We start from the raw sequence: 19,108 nt of genomic DNA on the forward strand, positions 1-19,108 counted from the left end.
CTTTAGGAACATATGGGCACTCTGCCTAGGAAGGGCCCCATTTCTTTTTCAGGAGAGGCTCCACAATTGATAACCTTCTCTCTGTGACCGTTCTCACCATCTTGTTTTGCAGGCGGATTTTGGAGAAATTAGTTGCTTCCTGCAATCTCCTCAACAACATTAAAATTAGGAGAATAATTAAATACAGCCCTAATTGGGTACATAGAGAATTCTTGGTTAATTAATGAGCCAAGCTCCCCCCCCAGAGCTGCAAACCCAGCTAGCCTATGAAAAGCCCAGGCAGAGAAAAGTCCGCTCCGGTCCCCGAAGAAAATTGTCACTTGGCGAAAACAGTTCCTAGTGTAGAGACAAGTGTCAAACACATTCCTATAGCTAAGAGTCACTCCTTAATCCCTCAGCTGAGATCCATATGTAAATGAGAGCAGGGTGGTGCGAGTCGGCCACTACAGGGACACACAGCTGCGGGGGGTGGGGTGGGGGGGGCGGCTCCCCTGCACACCCCCGCCCCCCCCGCGCAGGCTGGCGTCCTGACATCCAAAGTCGCTGCCAAGTAAGTAACTGAGATGCCAAACTGCAGCTCTGCATCCAAGTCAGAAGCTCCCCGCGAGCGAGCCCGCTTTCTACTAGGGACACTGACGCGAACGCGGGGCCCAGCGAACCCCCTCGGCCTCCCTCCCACCCCATCCCCCACCCGCCCCCACCCCGCCCTCGTACCCCGCCGGCCGGGCGTTGCTAGAAGAAGTCGCGAACGCGCACAGCCACTCACCTCTGCACGGCAGGCAACAGCAGCACTTCGCGAAGAGCCACCCCAAAGAGGGACCTCGGGTGTAAGCCCGGTCGCCGCCCTTCATGCTGCCGCCTGGCCCCAGCGCTCCGGCATGGCCCGGGCCGCCAGCAGCGGGTGGGAGCGCGGCGGACAGGAAACTTCAGCGCCGCGGCCGCGAGCCAGTCCCCTCCCTCCTCCCCGCCGGCCCGCCGTCCAGTCCCCACCGCGCGGCCGCCGCTCTTTCTGGGAGCCGGAGCCACTTTGGGCAGGAGGGGCGGGGTGCCGGCGGGGAGGGAGGGCCTCGGGGGGCGGAGTTCCAAAGCCCAGCTGTGGGCCGGAGTCCCCGCCAGCGGCCGGGCTGTGGACGCAGGGGAGCGCCGGGGGCCGGGTCTGGGGTACGCACAGCCTCCGGCGCACAACAGGTGCTTGTCCTTGTGTGCAGCTTCCCTCCTCAGCGCTGGCTTAGCATACGCAACCAGAGGAGGCCAAAGAGGTGGGAGAGGCGCAGATTTAGAAGGTTCAAGACTCAGTAATGCTTTTTCTCTCTAACAGATGCACCCCCTCCTTCCCCCCAGTCCTGGAATATGGACCGCTTCCTCTGCATTGAAAACACCTTCACTTAACTCTTTTCTTTCCCTCCTTTACTACTTAATGCTAATAATGATAATAGTGCCTGAGTTTTTTATAGGCTCCTGGCCTATAATGATGGTGTGCAAAAGCACTCTGGATTTGAAATCATAAGCCCAAAATTCAAAGCTGTTTTGCTGCCTACTAACTGACCTCAGGCAAGTCACTTCACTTTTTTGATTGTCAAATTCCTCATTGAAAAAGTAAATAAATAAAAGAAGGAGAAAGGATTGTTACGTTAACAGGATTGCTAATAGAAGTTTAAAAGACATATGCATGTAAGTACCTGTTAGAGACATTTAATAGTTCCAGTTGGGTGAATGCCTACAGAGAAACTCCAAACATCTTACTTATGCTGGAGGAAGACTTCCATTTACCATCTTCCCAACCACACCCCGTGGGTCTATCATTCCTTTCCTTATATCCCTAAGCTTTTCTTTTAAAAATATTTTCATATTTCAAGGACACACTCACATCCCTCACTCGCACCATGAAGCCCACCTGCATCACATCCACTGGACCTTCCTATGAACCACTGTGTTTATCACTCACAGGTCATCTCTCCCATTTTTTGTGTGTCCCGATTTGGGGAAAAAAGGGTTTCTGGAACCATACCACACACATAAAGTAGAGAAGGCCCATTGATCAGAAAAAAGGGAAGTTTGTGAGAGGAATAAAAAAAAAAACAGAAGTTGATCACTCAGATAACCAATTCCCACCTACAATAAAGACAACCAGGGGCCAAGCCTTTTAGGAGTTACCATGCTTTGGGGCTTCCTTTCTCAGTTTGAACCATGTTTAGATCTAGGTGTTGCAGCATCTGCCACATGGTTGCAACACAGTAGATGCTCAGGAGATAACAGCAGCACAACTTAATGAATAACAATAGCTAACATGTATTGAGCATTTATTTGTGCCAAGCAGTTTCCTAATTGCTTTCTATACATTGACTCATTTAGGCACACACACACACACACACACACACTCACACAACCCTTAAAAGGTAGGGTCCTCTTTTATAACTGAGGAAACTGAATGAATGAACCATGATGAGGCTTTGATGGTTTAAGTCTAAATAAAAAGCTTCCCCCCCATAGGAACAGTAGAACCCAGAATCAAAATCCCACTTCTAGTTCTGCCACTGCCATCTCCCTGATAGCCTCTCCTGGCGAGGATTATATGAGAATCTCATTGTTGAGTAGGAAATGTGCCCCTGGTGCTCCACACACAAAATAAAGAAAGAAAAGTTCAAATTGCTCAGGCAGCCCACACTCCAGATTTCTGATTTGCTGATCATCCTGACTATGGTCAGTCTCATCCTGTCAGCCTGAATGAATTCAGGATCATAGTTATCCTGGGTTCCAGTTCTGACCTGTGGCAACCTATACATACATGTTGTCTAGTTCTCTCTTCCATATCACCAAAGACAAAAGCCATTTTGTTGTCCTTGCCATCCCAGAGCAGAAAATTGGCTAGGACCTCAGCCCTTCTAAAAGTGAGCTTTATTTGCTTGCGATCCCCTGCATGGGGGCTATGATACAAGAGTCTATATTTAGTCTAGCCACCTAATCCATCACTCTGGATACTTTAGGGTCATTCTGACAGAAGTTGAAAGATGTTTCAAAATTGCTTGGTAACCACTTACTTTTTCACTTAAGTCTTCCTTCTGGGCCTTTGTGTTCAGGTAACACTGATCACTTTTCTGTCATAATCCTTTGCAAGAGGCTGATGACATCATCTTGCAGAAACTAGCTTGAGTTAGATGTTTGTGGAAGACCCAGCCCTTACTTCAGAAATCAGGGTATAAGTAGACCCTCAAGTAGTCTTAGTCTCTATGAAAAGAATCCATCAGGCATGTGTCCACAGGTCCTTATAACTTGAGAATCCATCCTACTCTCAAAGGCATAAAACCATTAGGACCACCTACCTATCTTAAGTTGAGAGGGTCAACACATTTTGGCCATCCTGGAGATTCACTAAAGGGGTTGGGCACCAATAACTCAGAGTCCCACTGCCATCCTCATGTGCCTTCCAGAATGAGACCAGTGACGTCTACAATCCAACAAGGAAGTCTTGAACACAACTGGGACATTGACCGATTGCAGACTTATTCAATATTCAGCAAATACTTATTGAATGCCTACTATGTGCCAGGTTCTGTTCTAGGTACTAGGTCTACATTGGTAAACAAAAACAATCCCAGCCCTTGTGGAGCTAGCTGCTAAGACAGACTCACCTTGAATGTGAAAGAAAAGGGAATCAACATCAGATATGTGACCAGGTTTTGAGTTGAGGGATTTAAGAAAATAGATGCCTGATTCTTCTAACCTGTATCCAGGTGTTTTATGGTAATGTCCTCAGGACAATTTAAAGGGGGGGGGGTAGGGCAATGGTTATTGAACACTGGTGCTTATAGAATCATAAGAGAAGCTTTAAAAAAATCTAGGCATTCATGTATGAAAAACTCAGAGCTAGTATCATATTCAGTGGTTGAAAAACTGAGAGCTTTCCCCCTAAGATCAGGAACAAGACATGGATATCCACTCTCATCATTTTTATTCAACATAGTACTGGAAGTCCTGGCCATAGCAATCAGACAAGAAAAAGAAATAAAAGGCATCCAAATTGGTAAAGAAGAAGAAAAACTTTCACTATTTGCGGATGACACGATACTATATGTAGAAAACCCTAAAGACTCCACCAAGAAACTATTAGAACTGATAAATGAAATTTTGTAAGGTTTCAGGATACAAAATCAATATACAGAAATCTGTTGCATTTCTATACACTAATAATGAAGTAGCTGAAAGAGAATTAAGAAAACAGTCCCATTAACAATCGTTCCAAAAATAATAAAATATCAAGGAATAAACTTAGCCAACGAGGTGAAAGATCTGTACTCTGAAAACTATAAAACACTGATAAAAGAAACTGAAGATGACACAAACAAATGGAAAGATATTCCATGCTCATGGATTGGGAGAACAAATATTGTTAAAATGTCCATACTATCCAAAGCAACCCACAGATTTAATGTAATCCCTGTCAAAATACCAGCAGCATTTTCCACAGAACTAGAACTAATAATCCTAAAATTTGTATGGAACCAGAAAAGACCATGAATAGCCAAAGCAACCTTGAAAAAGAAGAACAAAGCTGGAGGTATCATAATCCCAGATTTTAAGATATACTACACAGCTGTAGTAATAAAACAATATGGTACTGGCACAAATATAGATACATAGATCAATGGAACAGAACAGAAGCCCAGAAATAAACCCATGATTATATGGTCAATTAATCTTCAACAAAATAGGCAAGAATATGCAATGGGAAAAAGTCTCTTCAACAAATGATGCTGGGAAAATTGGACAGCTACATGCAAAAGAATAAAACTGAACCACTTGTTTTATACCATATACAAAAATAAACTCAAAGACCTAAATGTAAGACTTGAAACCAAGCAAATCCTAGAAGAGAACACAGGCAGTAATTTCTTTGACATTGGCTGTAGCTATATTTTTCTATATATGTCTCCTGGGACAAAGGAAATCAAAGCAAATATATATTGGGAATACATCAAAATAAAAAGCTTCTGCACAGCAAAGGAAACAGTCAATAAAACAAAGACAACCTACTAAATGGGAGAAGATATTTGCAAACGATATAGCTGATAAGGGGTCAGTATCCAAAATACATAAAGAACTTATGTTCTTGAGGATTAAGGGGACACCAAAAAACCCCACAAATAATCCAATTAAAAAATGGGCAGAAGACATGAACAGACATTTCTCCAAAGAAGACATACAGATGGCCAGCAGACATGTGAAAAGATGCTCAACATCACTCATTATCAGGGAAATGCAAATCGAAACTACAATGAGATATCACCTCACACTTGTCAGAATGGCTAGAATAAAAAACACAAGAAACAACAGGTGTTGGCAAGGATGTGGGGAAAAAGGAACTCTTGTGCACTGTTGGTGGAAATACAAACTGGTGCAGCCACTGTGGAAAACCATACGGAGTTTCCTCAAAAAATTAGAACTAGAATTACGACATGAAGCAGTAATTCCACTAATGGGTAACTACCCAAAGAATACAAAAACACTAATTCAAGAAGATATATGCATCCCTAAGTTTACTGCAGCGTTCTTTCCAATGGCCAAATTATGGAAGCAGCCCAAGTGTCCATCAATAGGTGAATGGATAAAGATGTGGCATATATATATATATATATATATATATATATATATATATATAGACAACGGAGTATTACCCAGCCATAAAAGGAATGATATTATGCCATTTGCAACAACCTGGACTGACCTAGATGATTAGTATAATGTTAAGTGAAATAAATCATTCAGAGAAAGACAAGTATCATATTCACTCTACCAGAGGGGAGATGGAGGGGATGGGTGAAATAGGTGATGGGGATTAGAGAGTACACTCATGATGCGCACGAAGTAACGCACAGAATTGTTGAACGGCTATACTGTACACCCGGAACTGATATAACACCATGTTAATTTTACTGGAATTAAGATAAAATAATTCTAGGCATTAGATTTGTTGCTGTTGTTGTTCTTAAGGCTCCACAGGTGATTCCAGAGTGGAACTAAGTTTAAGAATTGATGCCTAGGTCTTCCTCCCCCAGTCCCCTGGAGATTCAGATTAATTCACTCTGGGTGAATCTCGACTTCAGTAGTTTTAAAAGTTCCCCAGGTGTTTGTAACATGTAGCATAATTTGGGAACCAGTAGTGTAATGTCGTGGTTTGCAGACTTGAGTGTGTATCAGAATTACTTGGAGGGTGGGGCGCCTGGGTGGCTCAGCTGGTTAAGCGACTGCCTTCGGCTCAGGTCATGATCCTGGAGTCCCGGGATCGAGTCCCGGGATCGAGTCCTGCATCGGGCTCCCTGCTCGGCGGGGAGTCTGCTTCTCCCTCTGACCCTCCTCCCTCTCATGCTCTCTGTCTCTATCTCATTCTCTCTCTCAAATAAATAAATAAAATCTTTAAAAAAAAAAAAAGAATTACCGGGAGGGTGAATTAAAGCACAGATTACTGGGCTCTACGCCCAGAGTTTCTGATTCAGTAGGACTGGGGTGGGGCCTGAGGATTTGCATTCCTATAGGCTACCAGTTACCTGGGAATAATGATGTTGGTACTAGGGGCCACACTTTGAGAACCGCTAATGTAGAGAATTTTCCCCATGTGTTTGCAATCTATGCCCCTTCTTTTTGTAATAGCATCTTGGTTTTTCTTTGAGGAAGCAGCCCTCCTCCATTCTCGGACCATGTTTTTGGGTATACCTGATATCCTTCCCTGTCCACCCTCCACTCCAAGGATTGGTCCATGACCTGGGCTCAGCCAGTCAGTCAGTCAGTCAGTCAGTCACAGGGACTGATTCAAATTTCACACATGACCCAATTTTAGCCAAGGAGCATAAACCATGAGAGCTTAGCAAGAAGTCCTGGGATGGCAGCAATCTCTTCCCACAAGATTTCTATGTTGGTGGAATTTCTAAGTTAGCCTGAAGCAGCTGGAGACCATCTGGCCATAAGCACATAGGAAGAAGCTGCCTGCGAATAAAGTCAACATGGAGGAAAGAGATAAGAGAGCCAGAGCCAGAGACAGAGATGAGAGACAAAGAGTGACAGAAAAACAGACAAGTTGGGGGAGAGGTCCTGATGATACCATCTGAATAACTAGATACACTTTTTTTCCCCAAAGGCTTACTGCGCCCTGGACTACACACACCCAGATAAACTCCTTTTTGCATAAGGCAACTGAATGTCTAATTTCAGGGTTTCGAACACCTACCCATCCATTCCCAAAGTTCAGGCTAAGAACCCCTGACCTACAGCATATATCTTTAGAGTGTTCTTAATTTCCAAACAGATGGCTGAGCGTCATTCTTATTTGGCAGTTTGTCTTAGTGAGGCCTCCTCCAAAGTCCATTTTGCACAAATTAGGCTTTCTATCCACTTGTGTGTCCACTTTATGTCTCATCTGCATTCCGCACCACAGTGAACCCCAAAGAATTCCCACTGGTCTCAGCCTGCAGACCTACTGGGCCTGGTACACCATAATGCGGGGCCTGGGACCAGGGACTAAAGGGACTGCCCTCTCCTCCATATCAGCCACAGGCTTCAGTAACACTGGATGGCGACCTCAGGCATCTGCCCTTTCCACCCACAGACGTATGTCCAATTTTGTCCTTTAGGCTTCTTCTCTTCAGATTTACAGGCACAGAGTTTTTCAAAATCACCTCACTTTAGTGTGAGCTCAGCCCGGAGACGGTGTCCCACCTCAGGTCAAGTAGAGCGTGCACCTTCTACAGACCATGCCTATATAGGCTCCGTCTGGGCTGCAGACATGGCCCCTGGTGAATGTGGAGACGGGCCCTGCTTCCCTCATGCCCCCTGGCCAGTCCTGTGCCTGCCTTTTCCTCCTCCAGCACGGACTCTCACTTCTAACACCCACTCCCAGATTCTGATCCAGATTCAGATCTACAGTTTTTTTTTTTTAAAGCTCTACAGGAGATTTCAGCATCAAGTCAGGGCTAAGAACCACTGACCTTGGGGCTCACGGCCACCTACACCCTGGGATTACTTCCTGCATGGTTGATACAGAGTTTAGAGATACCCGCACTGGGACGTGTTGACTTCCTCAAGCTCTGACAACTAGCCCCTTCATTCATTCTTCCACTGCCTGTTATTCCCTCCAGGGGCTAATTGCAGGTCCCTTAATCCTCATCTTCCCGGTGTGGACTTCTGATCTCTGAACTGCCTGATTGTGGATGCCAGGGTGGTTCATAATTTTTCCCCAGTTACCCCATCCTGATTTCCGTTTATGACTGTGGCTTAAAACTCTAAGATGGTTACTGATTGTTTATTCAACAAATGGTTGGTTTTTGAACATCTACTATCTACAAGTCACTTAGCTCAACCGTATACGGGGATTTGGGAAATTTATATGAGAAACAGAAATTGGATAAGATATGTACCCTGAGCAAAGACAAAGAAGAACTGGGTGAGTTCTGGGAGAAACAGTTAGTTCATTTTTTTTTTTTTTTTTTTTTTGGTGGCAGAGAAAGGGGACTGGAGGCAGACCACGACTGGGCACAGGTAGAGGTTTTGTCTTTATGTGAGAAAGAGGAATTGAGATAATCATCACCAGTAACCGGAAACTCTTCAGATTAGAGATTGGAGGTGCAAAGTGTGCATTACTTCTCTATTTAATCTGAACTCCAAATAGGCCTTACAGAACTATATAATGTCCACATGGGTAACTATTCCCAGGCAGTGTGTGCCATTTTAATAGTAATGTCTATAGAAAAAGGCATGACTGCCAGCATTATGCACAGGAATCTCTTCTCTGTTTAGTGTGGTCTCACCACTGCACCATCCTGGCCCTGTGGGGACCACAGACTCCAATGACGAAAGCATCCCTAAGCTCATCCTGTATGTGTAAACTTAGGGTTCCTCCGTGCTTGCCCACCTGACACCTGTCTCTGACTCACACTCAAGAACAGGAAGGCCCAGCGTATCCTCTCAATCTTCCTCTTTGCTTTCAGGAAGCAAGTCTCACTGATCACTCTTTGGTCTGAACCAGGCCCAGGTAGGGAGGGGGAGGTCTAGGTCATACGGAGGAAATTAGTGGGATTTCACTGAGGACCCAGAACAGCCAACATTCCTGTCCCCTGGGGACAGAGAGGTAGAGCTGCAGGCAGCCAGAACAGGTTCCTGGAGATGTGTGCTGAGCAGCCGCCTGAGCTCGGGAGGAGAGACAGGCTATTTATCAAAGTAAAGATGACTGATGCTGTGGAGTTGCTAAAAACAAACCCTTCCAGGTTTTATCTACTTCCAGAAATGCTTACTTCTAAGTAGGTCAAAGTGTTCCTGAAGTAGGGCAGTAGCAAGTGCCAGTCTATCGCTTTGACTGAGCTCCAATTCAGGGAGGCTTACCCTCGCTAAGCGGCCACCACAAGGGATGGCACTTGGAGTCCGACCCTCAGCGCCACCTTCCCTCCCGCTCTCCCGTGTGGGAGGGGCAGCTGCAGCAGCTGTAGACTCACGGGGCCCCAGGCGAGGCAGACGTTTCCCATACACCAAGTGCAAGGTGGATTTTGCCTTGACGTAATTCAGGTCAGTTTATTGAAGATTTCAGTAACAAGAGGAATGTGGAAGACACTGCCCATCCCAAATAAATGTGAAGTACTTAGTCCATGTGTCCCCAGAAAAGACTTCCTGGGAAACAGAAATGCAAAGATTTCCTCGGTCAAAACTCCTGACATCAGAACACTATTCCCTGTTCCCATCGTCAAGCTCCTGCTAAAGCTTAAGTCAGCTTCCACTACAGTTTTTAGGGGATGGAGAACGAAGTGAACCTGGTGCTTCAGACACAAACTCCTTAGAATCCTTGATGCATGGTCTCCCTCCCACCTTTCCTTCTTTTTCCTTTCCCTTCCTTCCTTCCTTCCTTCCTTCCTTCCTTCCTTCCTTCCTTCCTTCCTTCCTTCCTTCCTTCCTTCCTTCCTATAAATATTTACTGAGGACTTCTTATATCCCAGCTACTGTTCTAGATGCTGGGGATAGAGTAGTGAACAAAATAGACAACACCCCAGCACTTGTAGGGGGAACCGACGGGCTGGGGCAGTGGGAGGAACAGACAATAAATGTTAACAAATGTTGCTGTGTGGTGATAAATGCACTGAGGAGAGTACAACAGGGGAAGGGGTACACGGTGCGATGGCAGAGGGTGGGAATTAACCAGGTGACATCTCAGTGGAGATGCGCAGGATGTGTGGCAGCCAGCCGTCCGGGTATCTGAGGACCTGCAGAGTCCGGAGGGTCCCAGGCAGCAGGAACCAAAGGTGCGGGTGCTGGGGAACATGTGAGTGGCTTGACCCGGGAGTAGCTCCGTCAGGCAGGCTGATCAGGAGAGTGGGAGGATGTGTTAGGAAGAGTATGGCCCCGCCAAACCTGTCCACATCCTAATCCTGGGAACCTGGAGATGTTACCTTACACAGAGCAGACACTCTGCAGATGTGATCCAGTTAAGGACCCTGAGATTGGGGGTTGTCCAGTGAACACGACCACATGAGTCCTTAAAAGCAGAGCCCCTTTCCTGCTATGGTCCGAGGGAGACCAGACTGTGGAAGAAGAACCTGACATGCGACACTGTGGGCTTTGAAGATGGAGTAAGGACCACAAGCCAAGGAATGCAGGCAGGTTCTAGAAGGTGGAAAGCTGAGGAAACAGCTGCTCACCTAGAGCCTCTGGAAGAAGTGCAGCCCACCTGACACCTTGATTTTAGCCCAGGGATACCTGCGTGGGACTGTAAGAGAATAAGTGTGTGCTGTGTGCAGCCACTAAGTCCGAGGTGATTTGCCACAGCAGTAAAGGAAGACCGAGCAGACGACGTCGGGGAGCAGGCTCTGGGTCAGGATGAGTTGGGGCCGCCTTGCAGTCACAGGAACGACTTGCTGTTTAGTCGAAGTGAGACAGGAGCCAGGGGACTGGTTTACACTGAGGAGGGTCCGCAGCCCCGAACAAAGTAGGCCTGGGGCTCACGTGCCAACTATCCTTGCTCTCTTTTATTCTTTAAAAAAAAAAGTGGGGGGTAGGGGCGCCTGGGTGGCTCAGTCGGTTAAGCGACTGCCTTCGGCTCAGGTCATGATCCTGGAGTCCCAGGGTCGAGTCCCACATCGGGCTCCCTGCTCGGTAGGGGGTCTGCTTCTCCCTCTGACCCTCCCCCACTCATGTACTCTCTCTCTCTCTCTCATTCTCGCTCTCTCAAAATAAATAAATAAATCTTTAAAAAAAAAAAAGTGGGGGGTAGGGAGCATGGACTGGATGACCCCTACATCTCCCTCTTCCTGAAACTCCATCCTGTGAGGGCTCCCAGACTGTTGGTCAATAACTACTGAACCATCTCTGGCCCAGCCCATTGAGGCATGATATCCCCACACCCACCCCAACCCTTGACATCTCAAACCGCCCTCCATCACACAGGTCAGCCCATCTTAACAGTGTGACCTGAATGCTTCCTTCAATGAACACAGTTCATCACTGAAAGAGAACAGATCACTGAGAGGGGCAAACCAGGGAATAACTTTGAATTTTCAGTTCAAATATATCAGATAGGATCTCAACCCTCTGGGTAGAAGGTAAAAGAAAGTTAGAAGAGAGGAGTAAACCATTTGTGAGGGGGCGGGAATCATAGAGCCAGACAGACCTGCTGTTAGTAGCCTGGGGGAAGGGCCCAGGATAAGCCAGGAATAGAAACTGAGGGAAGCGTGGTGCAGACTAGAGACAATACTGGGGCCTTTGCAGAACCTGTGCACGGCAGGGGAGGGGGGGGATGTGCTGGGTGACTCAGTCAGTTAAGCGTCTGCCTTCGGCTCAGGTCATGGTCCCAGGGTCTTGGAATTGAGCCCCACGTAGGGCTCCCTGCTCAGCCGGGAGTCTGCTTTTCCCTCTGCTTCTCCCCCCACCCAGCCCCCATTGGCTTGTTCTCTCTATCTCTCTCGCTCACTCTCTTTCTCTCAAATAAATAAATACAATCTTAAAAAGAACCTATGCATGAAACTAGAAACTGAACCTTGACCCTGTGAACAACCCTGGAAAGGATTCAGGCTGGAAATACCCTAAACTCACCTCTATGGAGCTATCAGGACTGGGACAAAGGGCAGGTAGGGAGAACGTTAACTGACCTCTGGTGAGGTCCTAGGCTGGGAAGTCTAACACAAGGGAAGTAAGTACTGTTGCCCCTTTTTATAGACTTTGAGGATCTTGCCCACGGATACGAGCTGGATTCAGACCCCGGTCTTCCACGTCAGGACCTGTGGTCCCTCCACATCTGTCATTGCTCACCTCATGGCCTGCTGCTAGGATCCACGGCAAAGCCTTGTGGTAGCCAGGCCTTTTGTTTCATTCTAAACAGCCTGTGTACACGACAACATGACTAACTTTAAGTTTAAATGCATTTTCACTGGGGCACCTGGCTGGCTCAGTTGGTAGAGCACGTGACTCTTGATCTCAGAGTTATAGGTTCAAGCCCCATGTTGGGTGTAGAGATTGCTTAAAAAAAAAAAAACAAAAAAACCTAAAAAAACAAAAGCGTTTTTACTTAACACCACCCCCATGAGCCTTCCGGCAACTCTGAGATCTAGGCATCTTTATCAGCTTCCCTTTGCACAGGTGTGGAAACTAAGATAAAGTGACTTTGCACTCATTCCGCGCCCCCCCCCCAACCTCTTCCTAGCCCATCTGGCTCCCTGAGAACTAGACCCTCACCTGTTTCCTCAATGTGTAAGGACACTTCTAGGAAAAAGATGGATGATTGTAAGACATTAGATTGAATCATCTCACATTACTGATATTCAACCATTTTTGACTAACAAAAATGCCAATTTCCTGTGGTTCAACCTAATAAATTAGACCTTAAAATGAAGATATTGATGCCAAGCGGAGACAGATGAAGCATAGGACACCTAGGTTCCTCGCTTTAGGTTACTAAGTATGCTCACCTGATATGGACAGAAAAAAAGCAGACATCTTTAGGACTGGAGGGGACCCTACAAGTAACTCAGGAAGATAGGGATGAAGGGTAACACAAATGCTCTTTTAGAATAAGCAGCAATATGAGTGACTGTAGGGAATAATCAGGAAGAAAGACGAGCCCATGGAGAGCCTCCAAGTAGAATTTGGTCGCCTCTAAGCTGTGCCCAGAGAGAAGGAGACCAGATCAGAGGTGCACGTGAGGGACTGGGGGGCACTGAACGTGCAGGGGTGAAGCTGGACAGCTGCAAGTTCCTAAATCCAAGGATGGCTAAGAGGACTTCTAAAACCACACACACATAATCACTTTAAACAAGTTAGGATTGTTGAATTTAATCCAAAATGTTTTGTCCTGCCCTAAGGAATTAATAAAAGATGTACATAGAAAAGGTACAGAAAAACTGTACCTTAGGAAAGAAGTGTCTAACATTTTATATGCACATTATTTTGTTCTAGATAAAAATCAGGAGATGCAGCATGAGTATTAGGGGGGACTGGAGAAAGGAGAACAGGAGGAGGGGTGGGCAGAAAGCATCTGGATTTCAGCACGAAGAGGAATTCCTTACCATTAGAATTACACTAAAATGCAGCAGGCTTCTTCTAGAAGTAATGAGCTCCCAGTCCTTGGGAGTGCTCAAGTAATGCTTGGCTGGACTGTCAGAGACATTCAGAAGGGGCTCCCTATATTAGGGAGAGAGTGAACCAGAGGACCTTTAGTGTGCTTTCCACTTCTAAGATTCCAAGAGTCCATAAAAGCCAATGTTCTGAACTGAAATGAAATCTAATCAAGGACCACTTTTATTCAATTATAAAAAGAGAAATTTTAATTCTAACTTTTAATAATTCTGAAAAATGACTAGGAACTCCTTTTAGAATCTCTACCAATGCCTCTCCATCTATCTTTTTTTTTTTTTAAAGATTTTATTTATTTATTTGAGAGAGAGAATGAGAGACAGAGAGCATGAGAGGGAGGAGGGTCAGAGGGAGAAGCAGACTCCCTGCCGAGCAGAGAGCCTGATGCGGGACTTGATCCCGGGACTCCAGGATGATGACCTGAGCCGAAGGCAGTCGCTTAACCAACTGAGCCACCCAGGCGCCCCTCCATCTATCTTAAAACACACTTTTCTTTGAGAAGTATCAGCACGCAAGTTCATTACATTTCTCACGCGAATGCACTAATTTTTGGTTTCAGTTGTTCTTATCCAGCAGTGTTGTGTTTTTTAAGGACAACTTCGTGGCCATTTTTTACTGCAAACATACTGTATTCAGCTATGTTATTCTTACACAGGATTTTATGGGCTAGCCTGGAAACCCACTCCCACGCCACTCTCACGTGTACAATTTTGTTGGAGAAAGTGAGTTCTGGTTACCAAAGGGGTTCCCCCACAGCTGCTCGGTTATGGACGCACAAGCGGAGTAGGGGTGCAGACCAGTGGCTGTAGTTTCAACATGTCACTTTGTACCTGAAAGGAAACGTCTGGGGTCTATTCATCCTCCAGTTATTTTTCCCGCTTGCCGTGGTGGATCCCTGTGGGTAGGCACATGGCGTCAGCTAAAATCTGAGCGTGGGTGCTCCTAATGCAGAATCGCACTGAAAACTAAGAGAGGGACTTTTGGCGGACTCTCCAGAGGCAGCAGGCAGGAGGAACCTTTTAGTCTCTGGATCTGACAGCAGAGGGGGTAGGAAAGGCCCATTTTGGTTCCTGGCAGCAGAAAGTACAGGAAGTTCCCATCCTGCAGCAAATCTGCTGGACAGGCTGGACCAGCTCCAGGGTTAGGCCGGCCCCTATCAGAAGTGGCCCTGGTTCGGCCTACTGTCCGGAGGGCTGATCAGAGTTTTTCTGCTCCAGCCGGGCACACCAGGACCTTTCTGGCTGGCAAGGCACCCACAGGCTAAAATCCCTCTAGGGAGGGAGCACACAAGGCCCGGGGTGGGAGGGAGAGTGAGAGAGAGCAGTGCGTCTGGCCACCTCTCTCTAAATGCTCATCCAGCTCGACTGGTTGAATAAAGGGCAGCCTCGTCAGAGGGAGGCACAGTGAACCTGAGTGCCTGTCTCAAGTGTCTTCAGAATTGGGAGGCCACAGAGCACCCTGGTGAAGAGGGAGACCTTGGGAAATGGATGGACCTGGCTGCAAATCGAGGTCCACCTCGTAAGTCACGTAAGCTCGTGTCTCGGGGCAAGTTACCTAATCTTTCCAAGACTCACTTTCCTTGTCTATAAAATGAGAAAATAGTGTTGTTACTCGTATTAAGGCACTAACCCAGAAACCTGGCCCACAGGAAGACTCAATAAACGCCAGGCGTTTTTATGAGTTGGCTGCAAACTTAACATATATAGCACCCCAGACTCGCTCAGCATCTTCAGGCTGTTTGTACTCCAGAGCCCAGGTGTTTGGCACCGTTCTGTACCTTCACACCCTCCACAGCCTGGGCAAGCTGGTCCTGAGGCCAGCTGGGGGATGACAGAGAAATCATCAGGACATCCCAGGGGACAGCACTCCCTGTGAAGAGGCCAGCGCCACCCTGGGCCACTGCCCCTTTCCTCCAGGACATCGGCTCGTAGGGCTCACTTCCCTGGCCTAGGTTTTGCTAAGCAAAGAGGCCTTTCCTTATAGCTTCTCCAGGTGTGCAGCTGAAGCCAGTGAAAAAACCATGCAGGAAAGGAAAAGGAACACAGATGTCTTATGTAGCATCTAGACTGGTTTTTGGAGCCTGGGGCAGAGGCACTCAGGACCTATGCTTTTTTTTTTTTTTTTTCCATTTAAACCATTTTTAAGTATACAGTTCAGTGGCTTTAAGTCACAACACGCCCATTGTTGTGCAACCACCATTACCATCCATCTCCGGAACTTATTTCACCTTGCAAAACTGAAACTCTGTCCCCATGAAACACTAACTCCCATTCCCCCTCTCCTTTCAGCCGCTCATAACCATCACTCCACTTTCTGTTTCTATGAATTTGACGACTCTAGGTACCTCATGTAAGCGGGACCATACAGTGTTTGTTCTTTGGTGATTGGCTTATTTCACTTAATATAATGTCTCTAAAGCGTATCCATGTTGTAGCAGATGTCAGGTTTTCCTTCCTCTTTAAGGCTGGATAATATTCCATGCTCATGCATATAGCACACTTTATTTATCCCTGTAGCCGCTGATGGACACTAGGGCTGCTTCTACCCTTTCACTGTTGTGAATGGTGCCGCTGTGAACACGGATGTGCAATCATCTCTCTGAGTCCCTGCTTTCAATTCTTTCAGGTGTAGAGTCAGAAGTGGAATTCTGGATTGCGCCGTAATTCTATATTCAGTTTTTTAGGAACCCCACGCTGTTTTCCACAGCAGCTGCCCCATTTTACTTTCCCACAGCAGGGCACAGGGGTTCCAATTCCTCCAAGTCTTCACCAATGCCCGCTATTTTTCTGTGGTCTTCAATTTTTAAAAAATTTTTAAAGATTTATTTATGTATTGGAGAGAGAGAGAGAGAGAGAGAGAGAGAGCAGGGGCAGGGGCAGACAGAGGGAGAGAATCTGAAGCAGACTCTGAGCTGAAGGCTGAGCCCGACGTGGAGCTTGATCCCAGGACTGCGAGATCATGACCTGAACCAAAACCAAGAGTGGGTGGCTCCACTGATACGCCGCCCAGGCGCCCCAATTCGCTGGGGTTTTTAAAAAAAAAAAAAAAGCCATCCTAATGGATATAAAATGGTACCTCATTGTAGTATCGATTTGCAGTTTCCTAATTGTTAGTGATGCTGCCCATGTTTTCATGTGCTTATTGGCCTTTTGTATATCTTCTCTGGAGAAATGTCTATCGAGTCCTTTGCCCATTTTTAAATCAAATTGTTTGTTGTTGTGTTGTAGGGGTTCTTTATATAACTTGCAGATTAATCCCTTCCAATTCATCTTTACTATCTCCTGGTAAAGGCGACCAACCCCCTAAAGCAGAGACTCTCAACACTCATGGAACATCAGGATTACGAACGAACCAAAGAAATACTGATGCCCCAGGACCTTGGTGGTGCTGAATTAACTGGTCTGGGGTGGGGGTGTGAGGCATCAGAAGACTTTTAAAAAGTCTCCTCCGGGTGGTTCTCAGATGTATCCAGAGTTGAAACCCGTGGGAGGCACTGCCCTCCCCCACTCACTGCTCAGAAAGCGAGAGGGGATAGATTAGGAAGAGGAATGACGAGGTCCCACAGTGCCCAAGCCCAGTGAGGGGGGCAGCAAAGTCATAGGAAAAGCAGGGCCCCCACTTGGTCACACAGACTTATCATCAGTCCTGCCGCAGATATATCAGGAGGAAACAACCATCCACTGTCTCCGGAGAAGGCACGGGAACGAGAGACAAGAGAGAAGCCTCGAGCTGCCTGCAAGCCCGGTGGGCAGAGTGTGTGGTGGAGAGCTCTGGGCCGTGAGGTGGGAGCCTTGGTTCTACTCCAGCTTTGCCATCAACTTTCTCTGTGGCTTCTGAGGAGTCACCTTGTTCTCCTGTGCCCAAGAGTGCCCCTAGAAGAAAGGAAACTGGGTAGTGCTCTGCTTCTCAACCCTGGCTAGACCTTGGATTCACCTAAGGAGCATTTAGAAAACACTGACCCTCAGGTCCCACTCCAGAAATTCTGAATCCAGTTGTTTTAGGTGGCGACTGGGTGTTGTCATTTGGTAAAGCTTCCAGGTGATTCTATGTGGCCAGGGTTGAGAGCCGTGGTCTAGCAGTTCTCCCAAGTACCCTCCTCAGTGTTACCATTCCGAGGTTCTTCCGCCTCCATTTCCGGGGGCGACAGTCATGGCCTGAGCACTCACGTGGCACTTTGCACATCCTACAGATACTGCCCTCCTTCTCACAGCCCAGAGGAACACTGACCTGATGCTCTCTGCAAAGGTTAAGAGGACCAGTTCCCTTCTAAGAACTGAAAAAGAAACAGATTCCGACCTCTAGTGACATGGGATAAGGCCACAACCCCCAGAAGAATGTTTTATTCTCAGTCCAGCTGTGCATTGTGAGTTAGAGCGCCTGCTGGAGACAGATCAGCTGGGAGGAGAAAAGGCCAGGTGGCCGGCAGGCAGCCAGTCGGAATGGGGGAAGGAACAGTTTACTGAGTTTCGGCTAAGAAGTCAATACTCCCGGCAGGCCCTGAAGGGGGAGGAGGCTTTCCAAACTGGGGCGTGTGCACGAGTGCACATACTTTCAGATGAGGCCACGTTAGGGCCATGAGGGCTACTCCATGGCGCCCTGACTGCCAGGAACTGGACACCTATGTGTACTGAGCCCACACGGGGGAGAGGGCGGTGCGAGCTCACAGGCTGCCGTCCGAAGGCCCCGCTCATTGGCCTACGCTTGGAGAGAGAGGAACCAGCCTGCAAACAAACAGAGCCAAGGAAATGGGTGGTAGGCACTGGTAGGGGACGGCCTTTAAGAAGCCATGCTGGCTGGTGGAGAGAGCCAGAAAGTTCCATGTCTGCTTCCCTCCCTACTTTCTCTCTTGCCCTCTCTTTACTATCCCTCCTCCTTAGTGCCCCTTGTCTGTTACCTCTTCACCAACCCCTCTCCCTCTAGAGTTCTCGCCCTGGATCACAGACCCCCTCTGACGGCTCTCTGGCTCTCTGCTTCTGCATGGCTGGCTTACTCCTGCCAGGCCCCACAAGCGGTAGGGGCCCACCTGGTGGGCGGCAAGGAGGGGACGCAGGGTCTACCCAGCCACAGGCCGGGGAGGCCTGGCCTACGTCTGGAAGTCTCAGCTCTTCTCTGGAAGTAGAGTCCTTCCTGATGGAACCACCCACACCTGCAGACCTTCCCAGCACAGGATGCGCTGTCCTTGGTTTTGTCTCCAAGATGGGGGTCGCTAGATGGGATGTGTGGGAGTTTGTAGCTATTTTGCTGACTAACCGATGACAAATGATGTAATAACTATACCACATACTGCGTGCGTGCTGGGCACTGTTCCAAGTGCTGTGTGTATTTCACATCATCCACCCTCACAATTCTGGCCCCTTTGTGCCCCAGTTTCCCCTTGGTCAGACTTCAAACAGAGCCACATTCCCGAGTTTCACAGATCTTCTCTTCCTTGGTACGATGAGTTTCTCCAGTGGCTACTTCAAAGGACCCAGGAGCTGTACCCGCAATTCAAACTCCAATTTCCTGACACTGT

The 19,108-nt window shown here is 47.4% G+C and overlaps 1 protein-coding gene across 10 annotated transcripts in view; it reads right to left on the reverse strand.

The window, feature by feature from the left end:
* The window catches only part of KALRN (kalirin RhoGEF kinase), a 648,894-nt gene that overhangs the window by 112,585 nt on the left and 517,201 nt on the right, over nucleotides 1–19,108 (reverse strand). For 2 of the 10 annotated variants that reach the window (XM_035000002.1, XM_035000000.1), the window contains exon 1: nucleotides 767–969. The exons of 5 other annotated variants lie outside the window; for them this stretch is intronic. In XM_035000002.1, the coding sequence (XP_034855893.1) occupies nucleotides 767–851 (85 nt within the window). In that variant the 5' untranslated portion in view covers nucleotides 852–969. Of the gene's footprint in view, nucleotides 1–766; nucleotides 970–19,108 lie in introns of those variants that run through there. 3 more of the 10 variants (XM_034999999.1, XM_034999998.1, XM_035000003.1) reach the window with 2 other exon arrangements.

Source organism: Mirounga leonina, unplaced genomic scaffold, assembly GCF_011800145.1.
Source record: "Mirounga leonina isolate KUSES-001 unplaced genomic scaffold, KU_Mleo_1.0 Mir_115, whole genome shotgun sequence".
In the NCBI taxonomy this organism is placed as follows: domain Eukaryota; kingdom Metazoa; phylum Chordata; class Mammalia; order Carnivora; family Phocidae; genus Mirounga; species Mirounga leonina.